The 21,451-nt window shown below is 45.0% G+C and overlaps 1 protein-coding gene across 2 annotated transcripts in view; it reads left to right on the top strand.

The window, feature by feature from the left end:
* Positions 1-20,744, top strand: part of VSIG1 (V-set and immunoglobulin domain containing 1) — a 39,054-nt gene extending 18,310 nt beyond the window's left edge. The window contains exons 3-8 of one of the 2 annotated variants that reach the window (XM_047715189.1): positions 2,884-2,991; positions 8,953-9,151; positions 14,202-14,357; positions 14,763-14,882; positions 18,575-18,728; positions 19,171-20,744. In XM_047715189.1, coding sequence (XP_047571145.1) covers positions 2,884-2,991; positions 8,953-9,151; positions 14,202-14,357; positions 14,763-14,882; positions 18,575-18,728; positions 19,171-19,564 — 1,131 coding nt within the window. In that variant the 3' untranslated portion in view covers positions 19,565-20,744. The remainder of the gene's footprint in view (positions 1-2,883; positions 2,992-8,952; positions 9,152-14,201; positions 14,358-14,762; positions 14,883-18,574; positions 18,729-19,170) is intronic. The other variant, XM_047715190.1, reaches the window with a different exon arrangement.
* The last annotated feature ends 707 nt before the right edge of the window (positions 20,745-21,451 follow it).

Here is a 21,451-nt window from a genome sequence, read left to right as displayed (position 1 = left end):
AAGCTAGAGGGCAAAGGATAGGGCAAGTAGGCTGAGGTTAGGAGTAAGAGGTTGCTAGAAAGTCAAAGGAGAGTGTTCAACCTGTAAGCAAGCTTGTCTAGTCTCAGGTTTTCTTCATCTGGCCTTAAGGGTAATTCCTTTTTAAATTAGCCCAAGGACTGAAATTGTGTACTCCAAGTGTGTGTGTGTGTGTGCGCGCGCGCACGTGCACACGCGTGTGTGTGTGAGATAGAGAGACAGAGACAGAGAGAGAGAATGCATGCAAGGGTCTGCAGGAGCGTGCAACATGTCGGCCAACACATACCCCTTAAAGGAAAAAGTCTATAGCTTTTATCAGATTTCCAAAAGGATGTATGATCCAAAACAAGGAGTTCAGAGAAGAAACAAATCAGTATGGTTTGGAATAGTTGGATATAGCTGAATTGGGGTTTTGATTAGTAGAAAATGGAGGGCGTGTTGAGTCGGCTAGAGGAGGTTGAAGGACAGAGGTAGAGAAGACGGGCTAGCTTGTAGGAGCCATGCCTTGGCCAGTGTGGCTTCAACCATCTCTGGGCCCTTGGAGGTGCTAGGTCCTCTCTTTACCAGAGGTCCTGAACATTTCTGTAGCAGAAAACACCATTCAAGAGGTGATTTCATTACTGCCACCCTCTAGTCAATGTTCAACATTTTTGCTCAGCACTGGTTACTTCAGATATGCATCTGAAATCACTCTGTGCCTCTCCTCAAAACATGGTGGAATGCTAACCCTCTTCTAGATATCTCATTGGGAATCAGCTGACATGTTGCAGGAGAAAATGCTTGGGAAAAATAGAGAGACTGTACATTTTTCCCTTGTAATCCCCTTTATGATCTTCAGTAGTAGCAGAAACAACAGTGATTGTACCTCTTTTTGTCACCCAGATGTCCTTACCCAAGGCCCCACATATTGCAACCAAACAAGCAATCATCCTTTGCAGGTTGCTCTCTTAGACCATGGATGGCAATAATCACATGAACTTTTTCCTTTTTAAAGTTCAGTTTCCTGAATAGTCTTTTCTTTATCTGTAGGCTTGAAGCCCTTCACATTTTGCCAGAAGGGGCTAAAATTAGTGAGGCCTTCCCTATATATTTTGAATTATTTTTATGCGTGGTACTCAAATCCAAATGTCCTCAACTGCCTGGAAGTGAGGCCAGGCCAGTGTGAGTTCAAAAATACAAATGGTTCTTTACGCCATCTCTGACACTGGAATTTACAAGGCCATTTCTTGGTTGAACCATGGAGTTAAGAGTTGGGAGATGCGGGGCAGAGGGATCTTGTGACCAGCAATGAGTTTTTTCTAGACCTGGAGATGCACAGAAGGTGTAGGTGATTGCGCAGTGTGTGCTTGGGACATCTGTTAGAGGCATTTTGGAAAGAAACTTTATTAACAATATGTATTTATTTTTTAAAGATTTTATTTATTTGACAGAGAGAGAGAGACAGTGAGAGAGGGAATAAAGCAGGGAGAGAGAGAGAGGGAGAAGCATACTTCCTGTTGAGCAGGGAATCCAAGGTGGGGCTTGATCCCAGGACCCTGAGATCATGACCTGAGCCAAAGCCAGACGCTTAATGACTGAGCTACCCAGGCACCCCAACGAGTATGCATTTACTGAATAAATATTTACTTGTCATTTGCCTAAGTCTTCAAAATGTCAGGTATAGGGAAGGCAAATAATTTAAGGTATCTAGGCTTTTGGGATGTCCAAATCAAAGGAGCTCCTCTACACTGAGTCACTGGTTCAGTGAGAACGAGGTTTTTGATCTTAAAATATTTTAGAAGTTTCCCCAATGCACGAGACCTGTTGTTATGCTCCTGCTTTAGCCACATAGGAGACAGGTTGGGGGAGGGTGGTTTAGCTCTTGGCTTAGAGACAGTGAAAACCACCTCCCCAAAGTCAAGCTTTCTCTTCTTTCTCTCTTTCCACCTTGTTTCAGCTTGCTCCAGCAAAGTCCCCAATTCAACCATCCTTAGGTCTCTACCTCCAGAGAACTGGGGGCTCTCACATTTTTCCCCATACCCTACAGGCATGTGCCTCTCTCTGCTTTTCCAGATGGGTAGTTTTGGAGCACCAGTGGAAAATTCCCGATGGATGTTGGCTCTACTCCTTGCTCTGCTACTTATTTGCTGACGGGATGACCTTAGACAAGTCAGTTGACCTTTCAGAGGGTCTGTTTTCCCTTCTGTGTAATGGGGCTTACCTACCTCATAGGTTTACTGTGAAGATTAAATGAGATTATGCTTGTAAAGCACTGGGAAGCCTTCCACGTAGTAGCCATTCAATGAACATGAGCTATTACAAGTAGTAGTATCATTACTTACCAAATAGTGATTTTGAAAATCCCTATCCTATCCATACATCATGGGCGCTAGGGATCCAGCCCAACAAAGACATTTAGTACAGCTGAAGAGCTGGGACAGAGTTCTTGGGGGAATCCTGGCCCAGGATTAGTTTCCTGCTTCACTGCCTGCCAGGTTCCTCTGGCTGAAGGGAGGGGTTAGCCTTTTCTGGCTGGTCCTCTCCCTGAACAGAAAATTTGCTCAACAAAGAAGTTGTAGGTATCTTCAGTTGAGATGGTATTTTTCAAAATGGGATTCGGCCTCTATTTCGAATTTGTTTCTTCTTTGGGTACTTCCATGCATTCAGAATTCTGTAGAGCATGTTGTATGCTAATCTAGGGATGGCTGGTGAACATTTTGGGGATGGTAAAAAGAGACTGCTATGCTATTAGACAATTCTCTGATTTACGGGCATATGATGTTGCCAGACTGATCACTGAGTGATTCAATTCAACTCCTGGGTTGATGTGGCAGTATATCATGTAGCATTCAGCTCTCAGACCCACCCATTTCTGCTCAAACACAGCACAGCCCGTGCCTCAATACTGAGGGTATGGAGGAAAAGGCAGTCAGTCAGTGTCTAAATATGGCGCATGCAAGAGACGCTCGGGGAAGATGTAGCTGGACCTCTCAGGTAAGAACACCAATTGGTGTACTACTGGACCCCTTTATTGTTTGGAATATCTAGGGCAATGGCACCAGCCTTTAGGAGTGGGGTGGAATGGTCCAAGTTTGGTAACAGTCCAGATCAGCAAAACTGGGACAGTCTTGAGTTTGCCTTCTCACACCATGTCTAGAATTGTTTTCAGCCTCCCCCGAAGGGCTCAGGGACTTATTGCTGCCTCAAGTAGGGCAGGGCCCAGCTCTTGTCATACTCTCATATTCTCATATTCTTCTCCTATCCCCACGTCATTATGTTAAAGGAAGAGTTGACTCCAAGGCATAGTGTTTCTCCATACCTAAGGGAGGGTGTTATCCCTTACTGACTATCCCCTCCAAGGGGTTCCTTTACTGAATGGGGACTGCAGAAATACCTCATAAGTCTTTTGACCTGGAAGACCAGGATATTTATTAACATGGTCCTCCTCTTAGAGAAGCCCTCCTCTCAGAAGACAGGGACAGCTTCAGATGATCAGTCCCTCAGCATAGACTCTCAGCTGAAGACTCTAGGCCCCAGAACATGCAGGTTAGCATGGAAGTTTTGGGTGGTTTTGTGCCCCTCCGATCACACCAATTTTCTCCTCTTCCACCCAGCCAGTAACTGGTAGAACTAAAGCGACCTCACCTGCCCATGAACAGAACAGGCATTGATCCTACTTAGCATGGGTCTCGCAGACAATATTTACTCTTCTAGAACATCTGTAGTGGATGAAACCCGTTGTCCTTTTCATCTCCCCAGCATACATTTAATGTGGACAACTTCCTTCCAGAGCCCAGTGTCTTCGTATTCTCTGGCCATTCAGATTCTCCCCCACCTGGCCTGTCCTCCTCCGAGTATTATTATCAAATGCTTTCCAAATATTGGCAGGACAGGGGTGTACCATCTCCTCATATGCGTTTGAAAATGAGGGGGGTGTTGGTGTGATTATTATAAATGGGAGTCACTGCTGGCAGTTAGTGGGTGGTAGCTAGAGATGCTAGATGTCTTACAATAATACATAGACTAAACCCACAGGAGAAAGAATTGAGAAACACTCCAAGTTCTTCCCTTCCCACCACCCCCTCCCATCAAAGCTTTTTTAAAAGATTTTATTTATTTATTTGACAGAGATAGACACAGCGAGAGAGGGAACACAAGCAGTGGGAGTGGGAGAGGGAGAAGCAGGCTTCCCGCTGAGCAGGAAGCCCGATACAGGGCTCCATCCCAGGACCCTGGGATCCTGACCAGGGCCAAAGGCAGATGCTTAACGACTGAGCCACCCAGGTGCCCCCTTCCAACCAAAGTTTATCTACTCTGTATCCCTTGGCCTCAGGTGTATATTCTTGCTAAACCTGATAAATCAATCTAATGAGGAGGGGCTAGGGAGTGGTGATGATAGTTTATCTCTTCCAAAAAAAAAAAAAAAATCCTTTTAAGTGTAGACTTGTGCCATACCGTCACCCAAAAGAAGCAGTTCAAGTGGTGGGGGGCTCTCGGGCAAATGGCAGGCTGGAAAGGTAGTGGTTTGAAGACAGGGATGTCTTCCTTTTGGTGTTCATTCCCTTCCATGTGCAGTCTCAGACCCCCTCCTCCCCGCTCCCCCCTCCCTGCCCACTGAGGAAAATCCAGAAAAAATTCTGGCCTTGAGACCATTGCCACTCCCCGCTCCTCCTCTCCCACGGCTAGCCCCTCTATGAGGACTGCAGGAAACCGAGAAGCTGAAGGGAAAGAATGGGTGCTTTGCTGTGCATTTCCACACCCTCCACATTCCCAAAAGGAGCCCACAAAAGCAGCTCGGAAGGCTAAATATGTTTATTAATTCCACCTCAGACTCAAACAGAAAGCAGACTGAATTCTTTCAGCCCTTCTTGTTTATAATCCAGCCTCTGGTTAGAGAACAGTGTCACAAACCTGAGGGGGGAAAAGACCTTTTTGGACAAATCTGGCTCCCAGCTGCATGGCCTCATGTGAATAGGAACTTGGCACCGTGGGAGGGGAAAGGCTCTTGTTGCAGCTGGCAAACAGCGAAGGCATCAGGTGGCAGGCCCACTCGGCATGGGCAGTGTCATGCCAATGAATAGTAGCAATTGGCTAGAAGAGAGTTGGAAGGGCCCTAACGGAAAAATTTCCTAGGAATCATCTCTCCCCTCCAAAGGCAGGACTAGAAGTGCAATTTTCATATATTTGGGGGAGAATCAGAAGGTCTGGTTTCCAGGTCTGATTATAAATTACGTGGCTTTGGACAAATTACTTCCTCTATTGGGGCCTCAGTGTCCTTTTCAGTTATCAAAGAGGATGAATCGGAGGTTGCAAACTGGTGGCCTCTGGGCCTGATTTGACCGGTGGATTCATGTTGGCTGACCAGCCCAGTACTTTGTTTGTTTCCACAGTTTGGAAGCCTTGTTTCTATTGGCTTTGCCGTTCACCATGGTCCCCACTGTCCTCTGTGATCCTCCCACCACCCACCAGCACCTCCAAGCTATTTCCCATATTTCTAATATCCATCTGGCTCCTGAAGGGTCATCAACCTTAGAAGCCATGGATGAAGTGATCTCAAAGGGGGTCTTATAACTGATGTGTCATTACGACTGTACATACCAGCCTCTAACATCATGGGGGAGCAGAAGGAGCCTGGGGGTGGGGGACAGTAAGGCAGCCACAAAGGACAAGTGGGCAACAAATTAACAAGTACCACTTAAGGGAACACTTGGATGGATTTTTCTTTAAGCAGATTCGCCACCCCCTCCCCCGCTCAAAAGGATGTGTGGCCCATCGAACATCCATGGTTTTTCCTTCACCTCATTTGCTTTGATCTCTAAATTGACAATATACTTTCTTTGAAAAGGTACAAGCCTCACGGGATCATGGGCTGAGTCCTGGCCATTGTTCCACTTTGATTTTTCAAAGAGTTATTCTTTTGTGGAAAATGGCACCATGTTTCAGTACTTCCTGTGTGATTAGATAAGCAGTTTCAGGAAAACATTTCTTTCTTTTTTTCTTTACAAGGACAGTGTGACAGCTTGGACTTCCCCTAACAGAAAGTCCCTCCATCTGTGAGTCTGGCCACCGGTTAGCCGTGGGGACTTTCCTTCTCAGGCCAAGACCCTCCCCTTTAAGGTGTCCTATGTTACCCCTCCTTAGCTCCATTCTTATCCCTGACACCCTTCAGTATTATTTGTGAGAGGGTGGGATATAGGGGGGGATGGTATTAGGAGCAAGGGTAGAAAGGATGGGGAGGGTCCTTTTTAGAGGGAAGTTACAAGTCCAGGGCCTCATAACTTATCTGCTCATTTCACCTGGATTCATGACCAAAGGTGAGACTTTCACAGTGGCTTCTTTGCATGTTCTAGTCCTGGCCTAAAACACATGCTCTCTTGGCTCTCTGCTCTGGGCGGAAACAAGGTCTTTTCTCCCAGACCCTCTGACATTCACTGTAGGCCGTAGGCAGGACTGATGTTGTATCTCATTGTGATGTCGCCAAGACTCAGCATAAAACAGGCTGACTTACCCCCAGTCTTCCTGAGAGCAGGGGAAGCGGCCAGATATCCAAATATAAGCCTAAAAAAAGGCTTCCAGGATGGCCTGCAGGCTGTGTTCCAGGTACGAGTCCACAGGACCTCAGATTGTCGATTAGCAAGTAAATAAGCCCAACACTGGCTAGTGAAATGGAAAGCCTGAGAGCTTGGGTGTCAACTCAGATGAAGGCGATAGACCTCTGATGAGCTGAATCTCCTCCTGGACCCTTTGAATACCTTCAGTTAAAGTTGGCTTTCCAGTTTATAAGTCCCAACAGGACCCCTTTGGGGCAAACACTGGTGATTTCAGTAGGTGTGAATGGACAAATTGAATTATAAATGACTCATTTGAGGCAGGAATGAAAGCTAGTTGATGTTAGACAACTGGAGAAGAGAGACAAATATTTTTCTCCTTAAATATGGTCTTTGAATTTTCCCTCAGAATCAACCTCTCTGATTTAGTTTAAAACTATATTGGCTTTCTATTTGAAGGGGGAATATATCTGAATTTTTCTTGACCATCTCTTTTGATTTGCTGATTGCCTTTTCTCTCTCATTATCCAATTAAGGTAAAGAGCACTGGACAAGGAGTTAGAAGAACCAGGTTCTAGACCTTTCCTCACTGTTAACTCTGTGTGTGTGTGTGTGTGTGTGTGTGTGTGTGTTTTACCTCTCTGAGCTTCAGTTTCCTCTAGAAAGTGAGGAGAGTGAATTAAATGAATAAGGCCCTCTTAGTAGATTTTATGAAAACAATTAGTTCCACTGAACGAAGGTGATACCTTTTTATTAAATAATAAGCCGTCACTTGAATGACACACATTATATGAAACTGACAGTGTTTGGGATATGTGTGTCTGATGAAGAAACCTCAGGGATCACCTAGTCCAATGATTTCCAAGCTTCAGTCCTTTATGTCTTATCTTTATGATTTTTGTCATAATTGTGCATACCAGCAGTATTATTTAATGTCACTTTCTATAGTGATTTGCTTTCTTAAAATTTTTAAAATATCTACCTTTGTGTCACCCTAAGCTATAATACCCATGAAGTCACAGATGTGATATGCGAGATATGTGTCTTTCTAATAAGTTTTCATTTATGTGCCACCTAAAATCAGCTTATGTGCTTTTACCCGGGGAATACATCTCATAATTTGGAGGGCATTCCTTGGACTCCTTGTTCAGATGTGGAAACGAAAGGCTGGAGAGATTAAATCATGTTGTTTCTCATCATAAAGCATGTCGCCATGGAGGCATGACCAGAGGCTACCTTCCCTATGTCACAGTCAGACACAGAGCTGGGGCTAAACCCTAAGTCAACTGACTCCTAGACCAGGCCTCTTTCCACCTCACCGTGCAGCTTCCAGGGTTGCCATTATGATCTAACTATTCATGATCTTTACCAGAGATGGAACTAGAACCCAGATCTTCCTCGAGTGTGGTAAATCATTGTAGTAATAAATGAAGCCTGTGACTTTGGATGAGGCATTTAATATTTCTGGATTTGAGGGCCCTTATCGGTTTAAATGAAATAATAATTCCAGTTCTGCCTCCTGCCACATGGGGAGAAAGGGAGGAGCTGCCATTGACGAAGCACTTCCTAGGTCACTGTGAGGGGATGGGACCAGATGATTTCCTGGGGGCCCCTCTGCTCTGAAATGGTACTCTTCTAACAAACAGGATAAACCCGAGTTTGCTTATCCAGAGGAGTAGGTGTGTATGAAAGTTGTACGAATATTCTCTTAGGGAAACGTGAGAGTCCTCTAGTCCCGCTGAGTAAAGTAAAATCAAATAATAAGGAAAAAATTATAAAGTGGGGGGAAAATGATGGGTTTTGCTTTCCCATCAGGCATTTGTGTTTTTTTTTTAAAGATTTTATTTATTTATTTGACAGAGAGAGATCACAAGTAGGCAGAGAGGCAGGCAGAGAGAGAGAGAGGAAGAAGCAGGCTCCCTACTGAGCAGGGAGCCCCATGCGGGGCCGGATCCCAGGACCCTGAGATCATGACCTGAGCCGAAGGCAGCGGCTTAACCCACTGAGCCACCCAGGTGCCCCAGGCATTTGTGTTCTATACAGTGAGTTTCCTCCAGGTAGGCTCCTCAGGTGAGCACCTTGATCTAGCCTAAGCTTAGCAGTTGAAACCTGTCAGCTCCAGCTGTTGATCATCTGTAAGATTGGCACATATCCCTGCTGTGATGACATCACAGAAGGGCTGTGCACACACCTGAGGAGGAAGTTGTGCACAGCCCTGAGAAAACCACAAGGGCCCCGTTGAGTTGAGACCGCCGTTTGCCATGGGATCTGTACTGTGTGGGAGAGGGTGGGTGGGAATGTTGCCTCTTGCCAGCAAAGGTCAAGGTCAGATGGAGGGTGCTTCCGGATAGCTTATCTTAGCGCTAGACACTCTGCAGTTCTCACTTCTGCCATTTTTCTGTCCTAGATTTACTATTCTGAAGGTGGACAAGCCGTAGCCATCGGGCAATTTAAAGATCGACTTGTAGGGTCCAACGATCCAGATAACGCCTCTATCACCATTTCACATATGCAGCCAGCAGATAGTGGTATCTACGTCTGCGATGTTAACAACCCCCCTGACTTCACCGGAAATAATCAAGGCATCCTCCAAGTCAATGTGTTAGGTATGGGCAATTTTTTCTGTTTTGTTTTGTTTTTTTTTTTTTCCCTCTTCTTGGAACAACTTAGGACCTTGAGTGAGCCAGGGAAGTAAGCAATGGCACTAGCTAAGTCCCAGGGATAAATATCCATCCTCCCTGCTTCTTTTCTTGTTGGGGAAATAGAGACATACCACCAACCCAACCCTTAGAGTAAAACCAAGAAATCACTCACAAAACATATTGAAATAATTGCCAAATGATAGATAGCAGAAGATGACCCGACCTCTGGGGATCTGGGTCTCTGAAGGGTGGAATGAGGACAGATGGGAAGACACACTTGTTCCCACTAAATGATCACTAGCAACTCCTTTGGAGGGAACTTTGGATTAGAGCCAGTCCTGGGGGAGCTAACTGTCCATTTATGAACTCTCCTAAGCCATCCCGCTATTCCCACCATGAAATCATTCTTTTGAGTAAAGGCAGGAGGATCCCTTTTAAAAATGTTAGCATTATCTGGAAAAAGGGCCACAGGTTAAGCCAGAATTGAGAATTTATTTATACACAGATATTCATGATGTGACATTTGGCAAGTCCTATCTGCTTTTCAAATGCACTTGGAGGGATTCATTTTTACAGCATTTACTGAGTGCTTCCTGTTTTGAGCCAGGAGCCATGAAGTTTAAAATGCTGGAGGCATGGTTTCAGCTCGTGGAGAGTTCACAGTTTTTGATGATGTCTAGCACTCCTTCCGATCTCAGAGAGAACAGTGGGTGTTTTGCTCCTGTCTGGAGGCCTAGCAAGGTCTTGTCTGCAGGGCTGCAGAAGTACTGAAGGGAGAAAGAAAAGGGCTGTCAACCTTCAATGATTAACCTGTTGAGCTAAGGGCTCTCCCATTTCTAAGTAATCCCAAATGGTGCCGATCTAGTCATTGTTCCTTTCAAGCTGTGTATATCTATCACAGGAAAGGAGGAACTAGATCAAACCAGTGACTTGATAACTGACTGGCTTGGAAAAGCAGCAGTTGGTAAAAGGTGCACACCTAGGAGAACCATCCAGAGTTGTCTGAGCTTGCCTCCCAGGTGATGCCCCAGATGAGGTGTGCTACTGCATCTGCCCACCTGGAAAGGAGGGAAAGGTCATCAGGAGCTGAGTTTTAAGAGTGGGGTAGCTCAATCGTGCCTTTATTTTGCTGAGCCCCATGCTAGGCATTGGGGTACAGGGGGAAGACAAGAGAATTACACACAAGCCTTTTCCTGGGAGAGTTGATATTCCGGTTTGGAAGACTGGTCATTTACCTGGGAACTAAACAGGGCAGCACAGATGCTAGGAGTCCAAAGCCTTAGGTTCTAGTTTATACTTGGCTACTCAGTGGCCTTGGGCACATCAGTCCACATTTCTCTGGCCATTTTGAAATAGAGCTGTAATTCCTGCCCTGTCTTCACAGGTTTATTATGAGTCAAATGATAGATTAGAGATTCCACATTCGAAGCATTTAGGGATTCGTCCTCTCATGGTTTCCTGCTGCGCCCTAGCTCTGGGTTGTCCTTCTGACCAGAAACAACCTAAGGAAGCCAAGCCTCTTTATCTCTGAGCTTGCAAAAAGCTCTGAGATAAAGTTAGACAGGAAGGTTAATATCCCTTTTTTAAAAAAGATTTTATTTATTTATTTGACAGAGACACCATGAGAGAGGGAACACAAGCCGGGGGAGTGGGAGAGGGTGAAGCTGGCTTCCTGCGGAACAGGGACCCCATGCGGGACCTGAGCTGAAGGCAGACACTTAACAACTGAGCCACCCAGTCACCCCAGGAAGGTTAATAGTCTTAAATTTAAAGCTCGGAGAATCCTTAGTCAAAGAAGTTGAGAGTCATTTTCTCTTTGAGTTGTTTTCCCATGAATCTTTGGGTCAGTTGTTCCCGCAATGACTGTGTCATGACTTTTCCTTAAGCATCCAGCATCCAGGCAAGGTAAAAGGTAGAAGAGTCTGTGGATTATCTTGTTTGGGAACTCTCAAGAATTCTATTTTTATTGATTGGGGTAAGAACCAAGGTCTTGTACAAATACATGCTTTCTGGAAATCTTGAGACGGGTAATTTTCTCTAAAAATTGCAGAGGTTGTTTACCTTTCTGAAGTTCCATAGCCTTTGAGTGCCTGTCCTGCTTGCCCTGACTGAGGGGTGGGGCATGGATGGGACAGGGGGATCAGGGAGCCAGCTGTGGGGAGAGGTGTTGATACTTCCTTTGCAACCACACTTCCCAGCAATGCATTTCCCAGAGACATTCCCTGACGCAGTGATGGGCGTAGGTCCCATGCATTCACTCCTCCATGCATAAATTCATTTCAGCAACTCCTGAACACATGTCTCATTACTGTGCTATGCAGTGGAGATGGAAAGATGTAAAAGATAGGGCTTCAGCCCTCTAAAAGTTTTGAGAAGAGGGGGCAGGGCATGACTTAGGTAAAGGAAACAACAATGAGCAGAGGCCCAGGTGGCTTGGATGACCATTCATTTGAGTGGCTTCCATTAGGTATGATAGCCTCGGAAAATGTGTCTCTGAAAAAAAATATCCAGGTTGATGTTTGAGTGATTATTTTATATGCATTTGGAATGACCATCATATTCCTTCCGTGATTTGGCACCTAAAAAGAAAATGATGAATTTAGGGAAGGCTTGGGGACGCAATGAAGCATTTTCATTGATTTTCTGAGGTGAGCCTCTCCCTCCCACCCTCATTTTGCTGAAAGCAATAATGCTAAATGGTAGATCAATGGCTTTGCCAGTAAAACATCCAAATTCTACCGGGGACGTTAGCTGGATGAAATGTCAATTCAATCCTGATTCAGTAGTTTTAGAAAATATATAGGTTTGGGATATGGCTCAAAGTGATTCACTAAGTGTTTTGTTAATAAAAAATAAAGGGAGGAAATTATGTTCAGGAAAAAAAAAAAGCCTATCTGGTGTTGATTCTGGGCTCCAGAAACACCCTCATTTAATTTTCTGTTCAAAATTGTGTAAAGGCCATTGAGTCATCATGGTTTTAAACACGCATTCTCTAAATCTAGTGACGGTTGCAATGGACTTCCGGTTAAACAGGCTAGCTTCAGGGAAGCAAATCAAATGAGATGTTCCCATCTGAGAAAATCAACGGTAAGGAAAAAAGAATAAAGAACTAAATAGAAAAATACTGATTTTTAAAAGATTTTATTTATTTGTCAGACAGAGAGAGAGCACGCAAGCAGCGGGGAGGGGCCGAAGAAGGAGAAGGAGAAGCAGGCCCCCCGCTGAGCAGGGAGCCCAATGTGGGGCTTGATCCCAGGACCCAAGGATCATGACCTGAGCTGAAGCAGATGCTTAACCGATTGAGCCACCCAGGTGCCCCCAAAAATACTTATTTAAATTTAAAACCACCTCTTTAAAAGATAGGAATGGAGAAGCATTCCAAAGACTTCCAGCCATCTCTGTCTTCTTGCTCCTGGGTCCAGCCGGTTAGAGTCTGAGACTGGAAGATGGACTTCAGTAGAAAACTATAAAATGTGGCGATAGAAATTAGTTCTGCCCGTGGCCAACAGCAGTTCCATATGCAAGGTGCTGTAGACGTCATTTCGTTTATCGAAATTCGGTATGTTTGGACTAGCCTGAGATCAGGCAGTCTCTTGTTCACACTTACACGGAGGAGTCAGCTGAGGTTTGGTTAGCTGAGGTTACTTGTCTAAACACAGCCAGAGTGAAGCTGCAGACGGTGGTCTATGTGGATTTAACTGCTCCCTCTGGTAAGAGCTGTAGGGCTGCAGAGTCCAGAACATTTAAGGCATAGCTAGCCTGTGTCTTCGGCAGGTTTTGTACCTAAGTTACGATAAGCAAAGGTGAGTTGCTAAGTACGGACATTCAGATTATTACCTATATGGAACACAAGGCTTAGAGCAAGGTGGGAGCAGTAAGATAAATGAGGAAATTCAGATCCCCAGTTGCCCACAGGACCCCTCCATGGAGATGTTTCATAAACAGCTGAGACTCAGTGTGTCCCCTGATGGTGGTATCGTCACCCCTTCTTCCTCCTCTCTCCATCCCAGAAAACCTGCCCCTCCTGTGTTTATCTCGGGATGGCACATACCCAGCTGTCCGAATCAGAAATCTGGGAGCCATCACTGCCTCTTCCCCATGCCTCATTCGTTTGGCCACCAAGTCCCACCGATTTTACTTCCTTGAGACCTCTTAACTCTGCCTCCGCCTCTCCCTTGGTTCTGGCACCCCCAGCACGCGAGCAAACCATCTAACGCATTAAAAATGACCACCATCCTTTCCCTACTTAAATTCCTTCTGTGGTTGTCCTGCTCGCCATGTAAAATATATGAAATACAGAGCCTTCCACACTGTAGCCTCTGCTGCTCTCTGGCCTCATCTCCCACTACCCCCCCCATCCCTCTTCAGACCTTACAGGGGCATTTCCAGTGCCTAGTCCAGTGCCAGGCACACAGAAGGGATGAAAGATGAATAAAGATTTCAGCTTTGTGTAGCTCACCCTGTCCAAAATGGGCTTCCCCAACCAATGAGGGATACAGGCCAATTCAGAACGTCCACTAATTTTGAGAACTAAATGCCCAACCGTGACTCCTAAAGGAAAGGAAAAATATAGCATTGATAAAACAAAGGTTGTTAAAAAAAAATAATAACTTAATTTCGAAGTAGCTAAGGGTTCTGTTTTCCTTTAAAACTGGGCTTCAAAAGTGTAAACTGTGTCCCTAGTCATTTAGTGTTTGCTTACATTTGGCTGTCTTGATAAAGGCATATTTTAAGACACAATGCGGAAATTCACAGTCATGAATCTGGGGAGGGAGGCAGACGGAAAAGATGCTGCTAGAATTGTATTGGCCTGGCGCCTGGCCGGTCCTTGGACCTGAAGTGTTCTACTCCCACCTGGTGGTACAATTGGAAAATGGTTGCATGAAGTTTGTAAAGCTTTCAAAACTGAGCGCCCAGTGCGGTAGTCTACAAAATGACAGTTGGAAGTGGCCTCCAATTGTGACAGATTGCAACTCTCCCTGCAGCATTTTTACTCTGTGTCATTGCCTTACAGTCAGACCTTCGAAGCCCTTTTGTAGCATCCAAGGAGTACCAGAAACTGGCCATCCAATATCTCTTTCTTGCCTCTCTGTGCTCGGGACACCGTCCCCTGTATATTACTGGTATAAACTCGAAGGTGGAGACATCATCCCAGTGAAAGAAAACTTCAGTAAGTTCAGCCCTCCGTGGCCCCTGGCAAGGCCTGGTGTGTGTGGATGGCTGATGGCATGTGTGTGTGGCTTGTTGCTCAGTCTTTAGAACTCGGTCTTCTGGAAAGGAGAAGGAAAAAGCAGATCTCCTAGCAAGATGACTGTGGTCTGGTCTTATTCCCCAAACCCTAGTGGTCAAGCCTGTGTTTGGCTCACTCAGAGGTGGTGGGTATGGAGGGAAGAGGCATGGTCCCAGGTGGGCTACCTTTGTAAGAGTCCCGAGGGGTCTAGCGGGACCCTGGACAGCTCAAGGAAGGGGCGGAGGCAATGTGAGGAATTGGGTGGGCAAGGAGTGATTTGTCTACCATGACATGATCTGTACCCTCCGTAAGAGATTTCAAAAGTCTATTTCCTGTTTTTGACAGACCCAGCCACTGGGACTTTGGTTATTGGAAATCTGACCAGTTTTGAACAAGGTTATTACCAGTGCACGGCTAGCAACAACCTTGGCAACAGTTCCTGCGAAATTGATCTAACTTCTTCCCGTGAGTTGATCATCCAACTTTAATGCACTTTCTCCTTAAGTCAAGTATCCTGGGCCTGCCAACTAAGTGAATTAATTAGGATCCCTGCTTAGTCCTTCCTGCCTCTCAGGTGATTTTGGTGGTTTATTTATAGGTTGACAGGCTGAATTATTACTATCCTAATATCTAAAGTTTGCATACTTAATATGTGCCATACACTGCCCTAAAGCATTTACAAAAAGTTTGTTTTACCCTCACAAAATTTCTAAAAAGTAGGTATTACTAACAAATAAATAAAACAGCAGCCCCACTGATAGTACCAGGCTGGATTTTCTTTGTGATGCTGTTGGTGAATCCAGGGGAAACCAGCAATCTGTGTTGGACATGGAGCTCACAAACTTTCTGGTTCTTCAATAATTCACTAAGATCTGCCTCTAATAATAGCAGTAAAAATAACACCTGTACATGCAGTCCCAGTAGCTGATATTTGTGGAGCACAAATTATGTGCCAGGCACATAATGGCTAGGTGTTGTGAGCCTTATCTCACTCAATCCTCTAACCACCTTATGGAGGCACAGTATATTGTTAGCCTCATTTTACTGAAAAGGAAATTGAAACTCAAGGAGGTAAGTGACTTGCCCAAGGTCATCTAGTTAGTGAATGGCAGAGCGAGGATGCCTTTATTTTTTTTTTCTAAAGATTTTATTTGTCAGTGAGAGGGAGGGAAGAAAGCACAAGCAGGGGAAGCAGCAGGCAGAGGGAGAAGCAGGCTCACTGCTGAGCAGGGAGCCTGAGTGGGGCTCAATCCCAGGCCCCTGGGATCATGACCCGAGCCAAAGGTAGTTGCTTAACTGACGGAGCCACCCAGGCATCCAGCCAGAATGCTTTAAATCACAACCTTCCAGTTCAAAGGTGCTCAGTTTACTAAGCATAGACTTGAGGGCCTGGAGCTGTCAAATTGGGCCAGTCAGGGGCAAGCTCTTACAAGGGATACCTTGCCACATCTTTTTTGTTTTTTGTTTTTTTTTTTTTTAAAGATTTTATTTATTGGAGAGAGCGAGCATGAGTGGGGGAGGGGAGGGGGCATAGGGAGGTAGAGAAGCAGGCTCCCTGTTCAGCAGGAGGGGAGGCTCCATCCCGGAATCCCGGGATCACGACCTGAGCTGAAGGCAGACACACTCAACCAACTGAGCCACTCAGGTGCCCCTTGCCACACCTTTGAATGATCACTTAATAACACTTAGGATCATGTCATCTATTCATTATTCCTAACTCACGTTGAATCTGTGACTAATACATACCGTATCCACGTGGCCAGTTCCCTTGGACCATCGCTCTCCTATGAAGCTAAGCTTTCTTCCTTTCACTTGTCTGGAATCAAACATTTTCCAATTCCAGGTTGCTTCTTCATTCACCTAATTTCTATTCGAAGGTGAAGATAGGTCTTTCGGGTCTTCATCTGCAGTCTCATTCTCCCCCTAGTCCCTGGACCATTTCTGTTATAGATCTCCATTATCTTCCCCAGTCCCATTTTGCCTTTCCAGAAGTAGTCATAATGCACCTGTAGACACTCAGGAGTTGTACTTGAGCCTTGTTTCTGCTCAAATACTCTTTTTAAATGATGTTGGCATTTGGTTGCCTGCTTGCTTGCCTGCCTACCTGCCTTCCTCCCTCCCTTCCCACCTGCCTCCTCCTCTCCCTCCTTCAAACCTTAATTGGATATCTACTAAATGCCAGGAACTATCATAGGTGGTACAGATACAGAGATTAATAAGATCTATGTCTTACACTCAAGGAACGCACAGTTTAGCTAGAGGGACGAACAGTAAAATGTGTTAAATGCTAGACTAGCAATCTGTACAAGGCCTCTAGGACCCTAAAGAAGAAACAATTAATTATGCTTATAAAGCCAGAGCCAGCTGTATTGACAAAGTGCTATTTGAGCTGGCTCTTGAAAGAACTCGCAAAACCCGTTTATCTATAAAATAGGGATGAAGGTGAAAGGCAGCTGACGGATGATGGCACTACAGCAGCAGGCTTAGGAGGGCAACCAGTCCCTGCTGGGGGAGGAGGATGGAGGGTTCCAGGACAGATGTCTCCAAGGGAAAAAAATCTTAAGAAACCAAAAGATTATCGGATGTGTTTAAATCTACTGAAATGAGTTGTAACAGTTTTAGTGGAAATTTTGGGGATTAGTAGTAATACATTAAAAAAAATCCCCAAATGAGACAATTATTAACCTCAAAGAAACAATTTAAATGTACAGGAATCATACATAATGAGGGGGGCGCCTAGGTGGCTCAGTCAGTTAAGAGTCTGACTCTTGATCTCAGTTCAGGTCTCAATCTCAGGGACGTGAGTTCAAGCCCCAAGCTGGGCTCCACGTGGAGACTATTTAAACATTTTTCTTTCTTTTTTTTTTTTTAAGATTTTGTTTATTTATTTGAAGGAGAGAGAGACAGCCAGAGAGGGAACACAGACGGGGAGGTGGGAGAGGGAGAAGTAGGCTTCCTGGCAAGCAGGATCGATGCAGGGCTCGATCTCAAGACCCTGGATCATGACCTGAGCTGAAGGCAGACACTTAACGACTGAGCCACCCTAAAAAATTGAGCACCCCTAAAAAATTTCTTAAAAACCAAGAATCATAGGATGTATTATGTTCTGCAGCTGTGAAACAATATTTACATAGTCATAATCCTGTAAACTTTGATGTCACTACAATTTGTGCTCTGGCTATATCTGGAGAATGTGTGAGTGGAGTGGAGTGAGAAGATAATCTCCACTGTTCCAGGGTAGGAAGTCATAAAAAAAAAAAAAAGACAAAAATCGGAAGGTTAAAACAAGCACAATAGAAACATGGGGGCAAATATCGGATGATGAAAGAAAAAGAATTAAGAGTGGTTGCTTCTAGTGAATGGGACACAGAGATGGGGAGGAGCAGGGATGGGGACTGTTGCTTCCTTGCCTGAAGTCTAGTAGAACTGCATGACTTTCCAAATCGTGCACAACAGATTCCTTTAATCATCAAAAGTTGAAAGAATGACCAGGCAACTCAACTAGCCTCTCATCTCAAAATACAAGATGTCCAGCCTTGTTTGAAGGGAGGTGGATGGGGATGGGCCCACTGGAACTCAGGCAAGGTCTCCCAGGGACATTGGAAGGTCTGGTGCTCACATCTGGATGGTCACACTTTCGTTGAGTTTTTTCCATAGACTGACCGGATAGACCAGATGCCTGTATATGGAAATGGGCATACCTCTTCCAGTGGCCAGAACACATGAGGTTCCTTGGTGAGCACAGCATCCGTGGGAGAAGTTTTTTAGGGACCTACTTACCCTATGCTCCGGATAAACCTGGTGAAGTGTCCCTGCCTGTAACAGGGGTCCTTTCTCCAGTTACCAGATTGTAGCTCCGTGCTGTGTCTTCCACAGATCAAGCAGATGGCCATTGAAGACTCACTTCCCTCAGCCCTATTTTGAAAGTGAGCTCTGTGCCCCCTCCCCCAGGTTGGCACATGTGTCTATGTGTATCCGTGTGAATGGGTGAGCTCCACAGTGGAGCCAGGGTGAGCAGAGTTCTGGGGGTTTCCAGCCTCTACGAGTCATGCTCCCCACCACATGAAGGCTCTGGATAGTCCACATGGGCCACAAATGCGCACGTGGGAGGCAGACAGCGTGTTCCACTTTACCAACCAGGTGCTTGTTTCTTCCAGATCCGGAAGTTGGAATCATCGTTGGGGCGCTGGTGGGTACCCTGTTGGGTGCTGCCATCATCACCTCTGTTGTGTGCTTCGCAAGGAGCAAGGCCAAGGCCAAGGCAAAGGGGAAGGAAAGGAAGAGAAATTCAAAAACCAGCCCAGAACTTGAGTAAGATCTTACTTTGTTGCCTTTACTTGAACGTTGATATTTGTCGGGCGTCGCACTATCAGCCAGCACTTCCTCGGCGCCCCCTTTAGACCGACATACCGGGGTGCCTTTCTGCTCCCCCTCACTGCTTCTATAGAAGAAGGGTGGCAGCAGCTACCAGTTCCTGACAACTGTGTGCCAGACTCTGCTCTAAGCTCTCTATCAACTCATTTAACCACCTCTGGGATCCTAGTTTTTCTCTCTTGGACTCTTATTCTCTTGTTGAGACCTAACCTCTCTGGCTGGGAGAGAAGACAAGCGTGCAGTGTGACAGTGAGTCAGAATCTCAGACATCACAGAGGCCCTGAGCAGACTGGAACCTGTGGTCACTGAAGCTAGAGCCTAGGGCTCCACGTGAAATGATGAACCCTAACTCGTTCTTCCCTGGGCCTTCTTCCTGCAGACCAATGACAAAGATAAACCAAAGTGCAGAGCTCGAGGCAATGGCAGGGGAACATGCTCTCCAACTCGAAGCGACTCTGCCACCTTCTGGCCACGAGAATGACCCCGCTACCACCCTGGGTCCAGATCATGAGCCGACCCCGGAGCCGGAGCCTGAGTCTGTCCGGGAGCCAGCCCCACAGCCTGGCCCAGAGCAAGAGCCTGTCCCAGAGCCAGAGCCTGTCTCAGAGTCGGAGCCTTTCCTGGAGCCGGAGCCTGTCCCGGTGCCTGAGCTGGATACAGAGCTGGAGCCAGAGACAGAGCCAGAGCTGGAGCCGGAGCCAGAGTCTGATCCCGAGCCCGGGATTGTAACGGAGCCCTTGTGCGACAGGGAAAAGGGAGTGAATAAGCCATAGGCTGGTAGCCAAGTACAGTGTTCATCAGTAGGGAACCCATTACTGGCATTTGGAGTTGCCCTAACCAGTCTCCCACCACGTCCCTCTCTTCTGACCTGCCCTCTTCTAACAAGGTGCTCTTGCCTTTGATCCAGAATAAATAGGTCAAGATAAATGCAAGGGTTCCTCTGTTACTTACACTCTAACATGTAAGTGTAACTAATGACAAAGCAAGTGACTTTCTAATTCGGTTGAAGGCATTTTGCAGCAATATCTACATTGTCCTTTGGAAAATCTCATTTCTCTATTTTCAGCTACTCTGTTACATTCCGCATGCACACGTGACAAGGTGGCATTAACTGGATTCAATGCTATTCCTAGGATCAGTTGGTAAGGGCTTCCCTAATTCATTTTCACAATGGCCACAAAGACAAGAATTTGCCAGCATTCTTTGAGAGAGATGGGAGCGGGGAGAAATCCTCAAAAATTCCAGAGGAGGATATGTAAAGGGTACCTATTCAAACGAGGTCTTAAAAATCAGTGCTTCATTTATCATATTAGATTTCCCAAGGAACCACCCTGCTATACAAGATCTTGAGCACAGCAAAATTTTTAAATAACCTAATTTTTAAATGCAAGATGATGTACAGGCAAACAATTCCAAATAACGTGTTCGTCGGTGATCACAAAATGTTAGGATCATGGGTGATGTACAATTTAGCTTCTAATGAGATGTTATCACTCTGTCTGATCCTATCTACTTTAGAAGGGCCAGAATAGGAAACTGTTCTAAATGAACACTTAAGATCTGTTTTAGAAAATCTGAACTAATTATTTAATCTGTTTCACTGTTGGGATATTCCACGTTAATAGATACCATTTTTGTATAAATGCTAACTATTAACTAACATGCTAAAATGTTTTCTCCATTGATCATATTTTCCCCACATTCCACTTGAAGAAATTTATGGGTAGACTTTCTCATTTGTGTAATCAGATTTTAAATCTTATTTTGAGGCTCAATAAAATCTTATTTGAATGATCCTAAGGTAAATCTTTGATTAATGTTATCGACATATACTTCATGTACAATAAAGCACACCCATTTCACGTGTATCATTTGATGAGTTTTGACAGATGTATACGCCCATGAAACCACCACAGCTTAAATAGAGCATTTCCACCGATCCAAAGTGTTTTTGATGCCACTTTGTGCCATCCCACCATCACCCCGGCCCCAGGCAAACACTGATTTGCTTTCCGTCATTAGAGATTAGCTTTGCTTTCTCTTTTCATTATTATTTTTTAATTATGCTCAGTCAGCCATTGCCTTTTCTTGACCTTTGTATAAATGCGATCAAACAGTCTGTACTTGTGTTGTGTCTGCTTCTTTCCAAGGTGAATCCTTTTTGAATGAAGTAATGAATCTCTAACTTACCACACCCCGATTTTCATGTAGGGGATTTTCTTAAGTTGCAAAGCCCTTTATACAGAGAATATACTTACACAGGAATTGAGGTAGAACCTTTATCGGTTTGAGTGAACTTAACATTTAATTTACATTTATCTGGAGCCATGGAGAGAAGTAACAAGCTTTTACTTAGGTATTTTCTTTGATGTGTCAATTTTCAACGATTCATAGGGATTTTTTGAAGCATCTATAATTCCATTCACATTAAATATATTATGATACACAGTGTCTGATGGGTCCAGTAAGCAAAATGATGAAGGTTTTGAGAATGATCTAATATTTAAAGATTAAAAACTAAACACCAGCAGTGTAAAAATCTCCATTACCAGAACACCAAAGTAGCTAGAATTCACTTTTCTCTTCTGCCTTTATAATAGAGGCAAATTACAAGAGACCAATATGTAATAGTCAATAGCTGTACCTCCCAAATTTCTGAT

This window comes from Lutra lutra, chromosome X (genome assembly GCF_902655055.1).
Source record: "Lutra lutra chromosome X, mLutLut1.2, whole genome shotgun sequence".
NCBI classification, from domain to species: Eukaryota; Metazoa; Chordata; class Mammalia; order Carnivora; family Mustelidae; genus Lutra; species Lutra lutra.
This window is presented reverse-complemented; position numbering and strand designations above follow the sequence as displayed.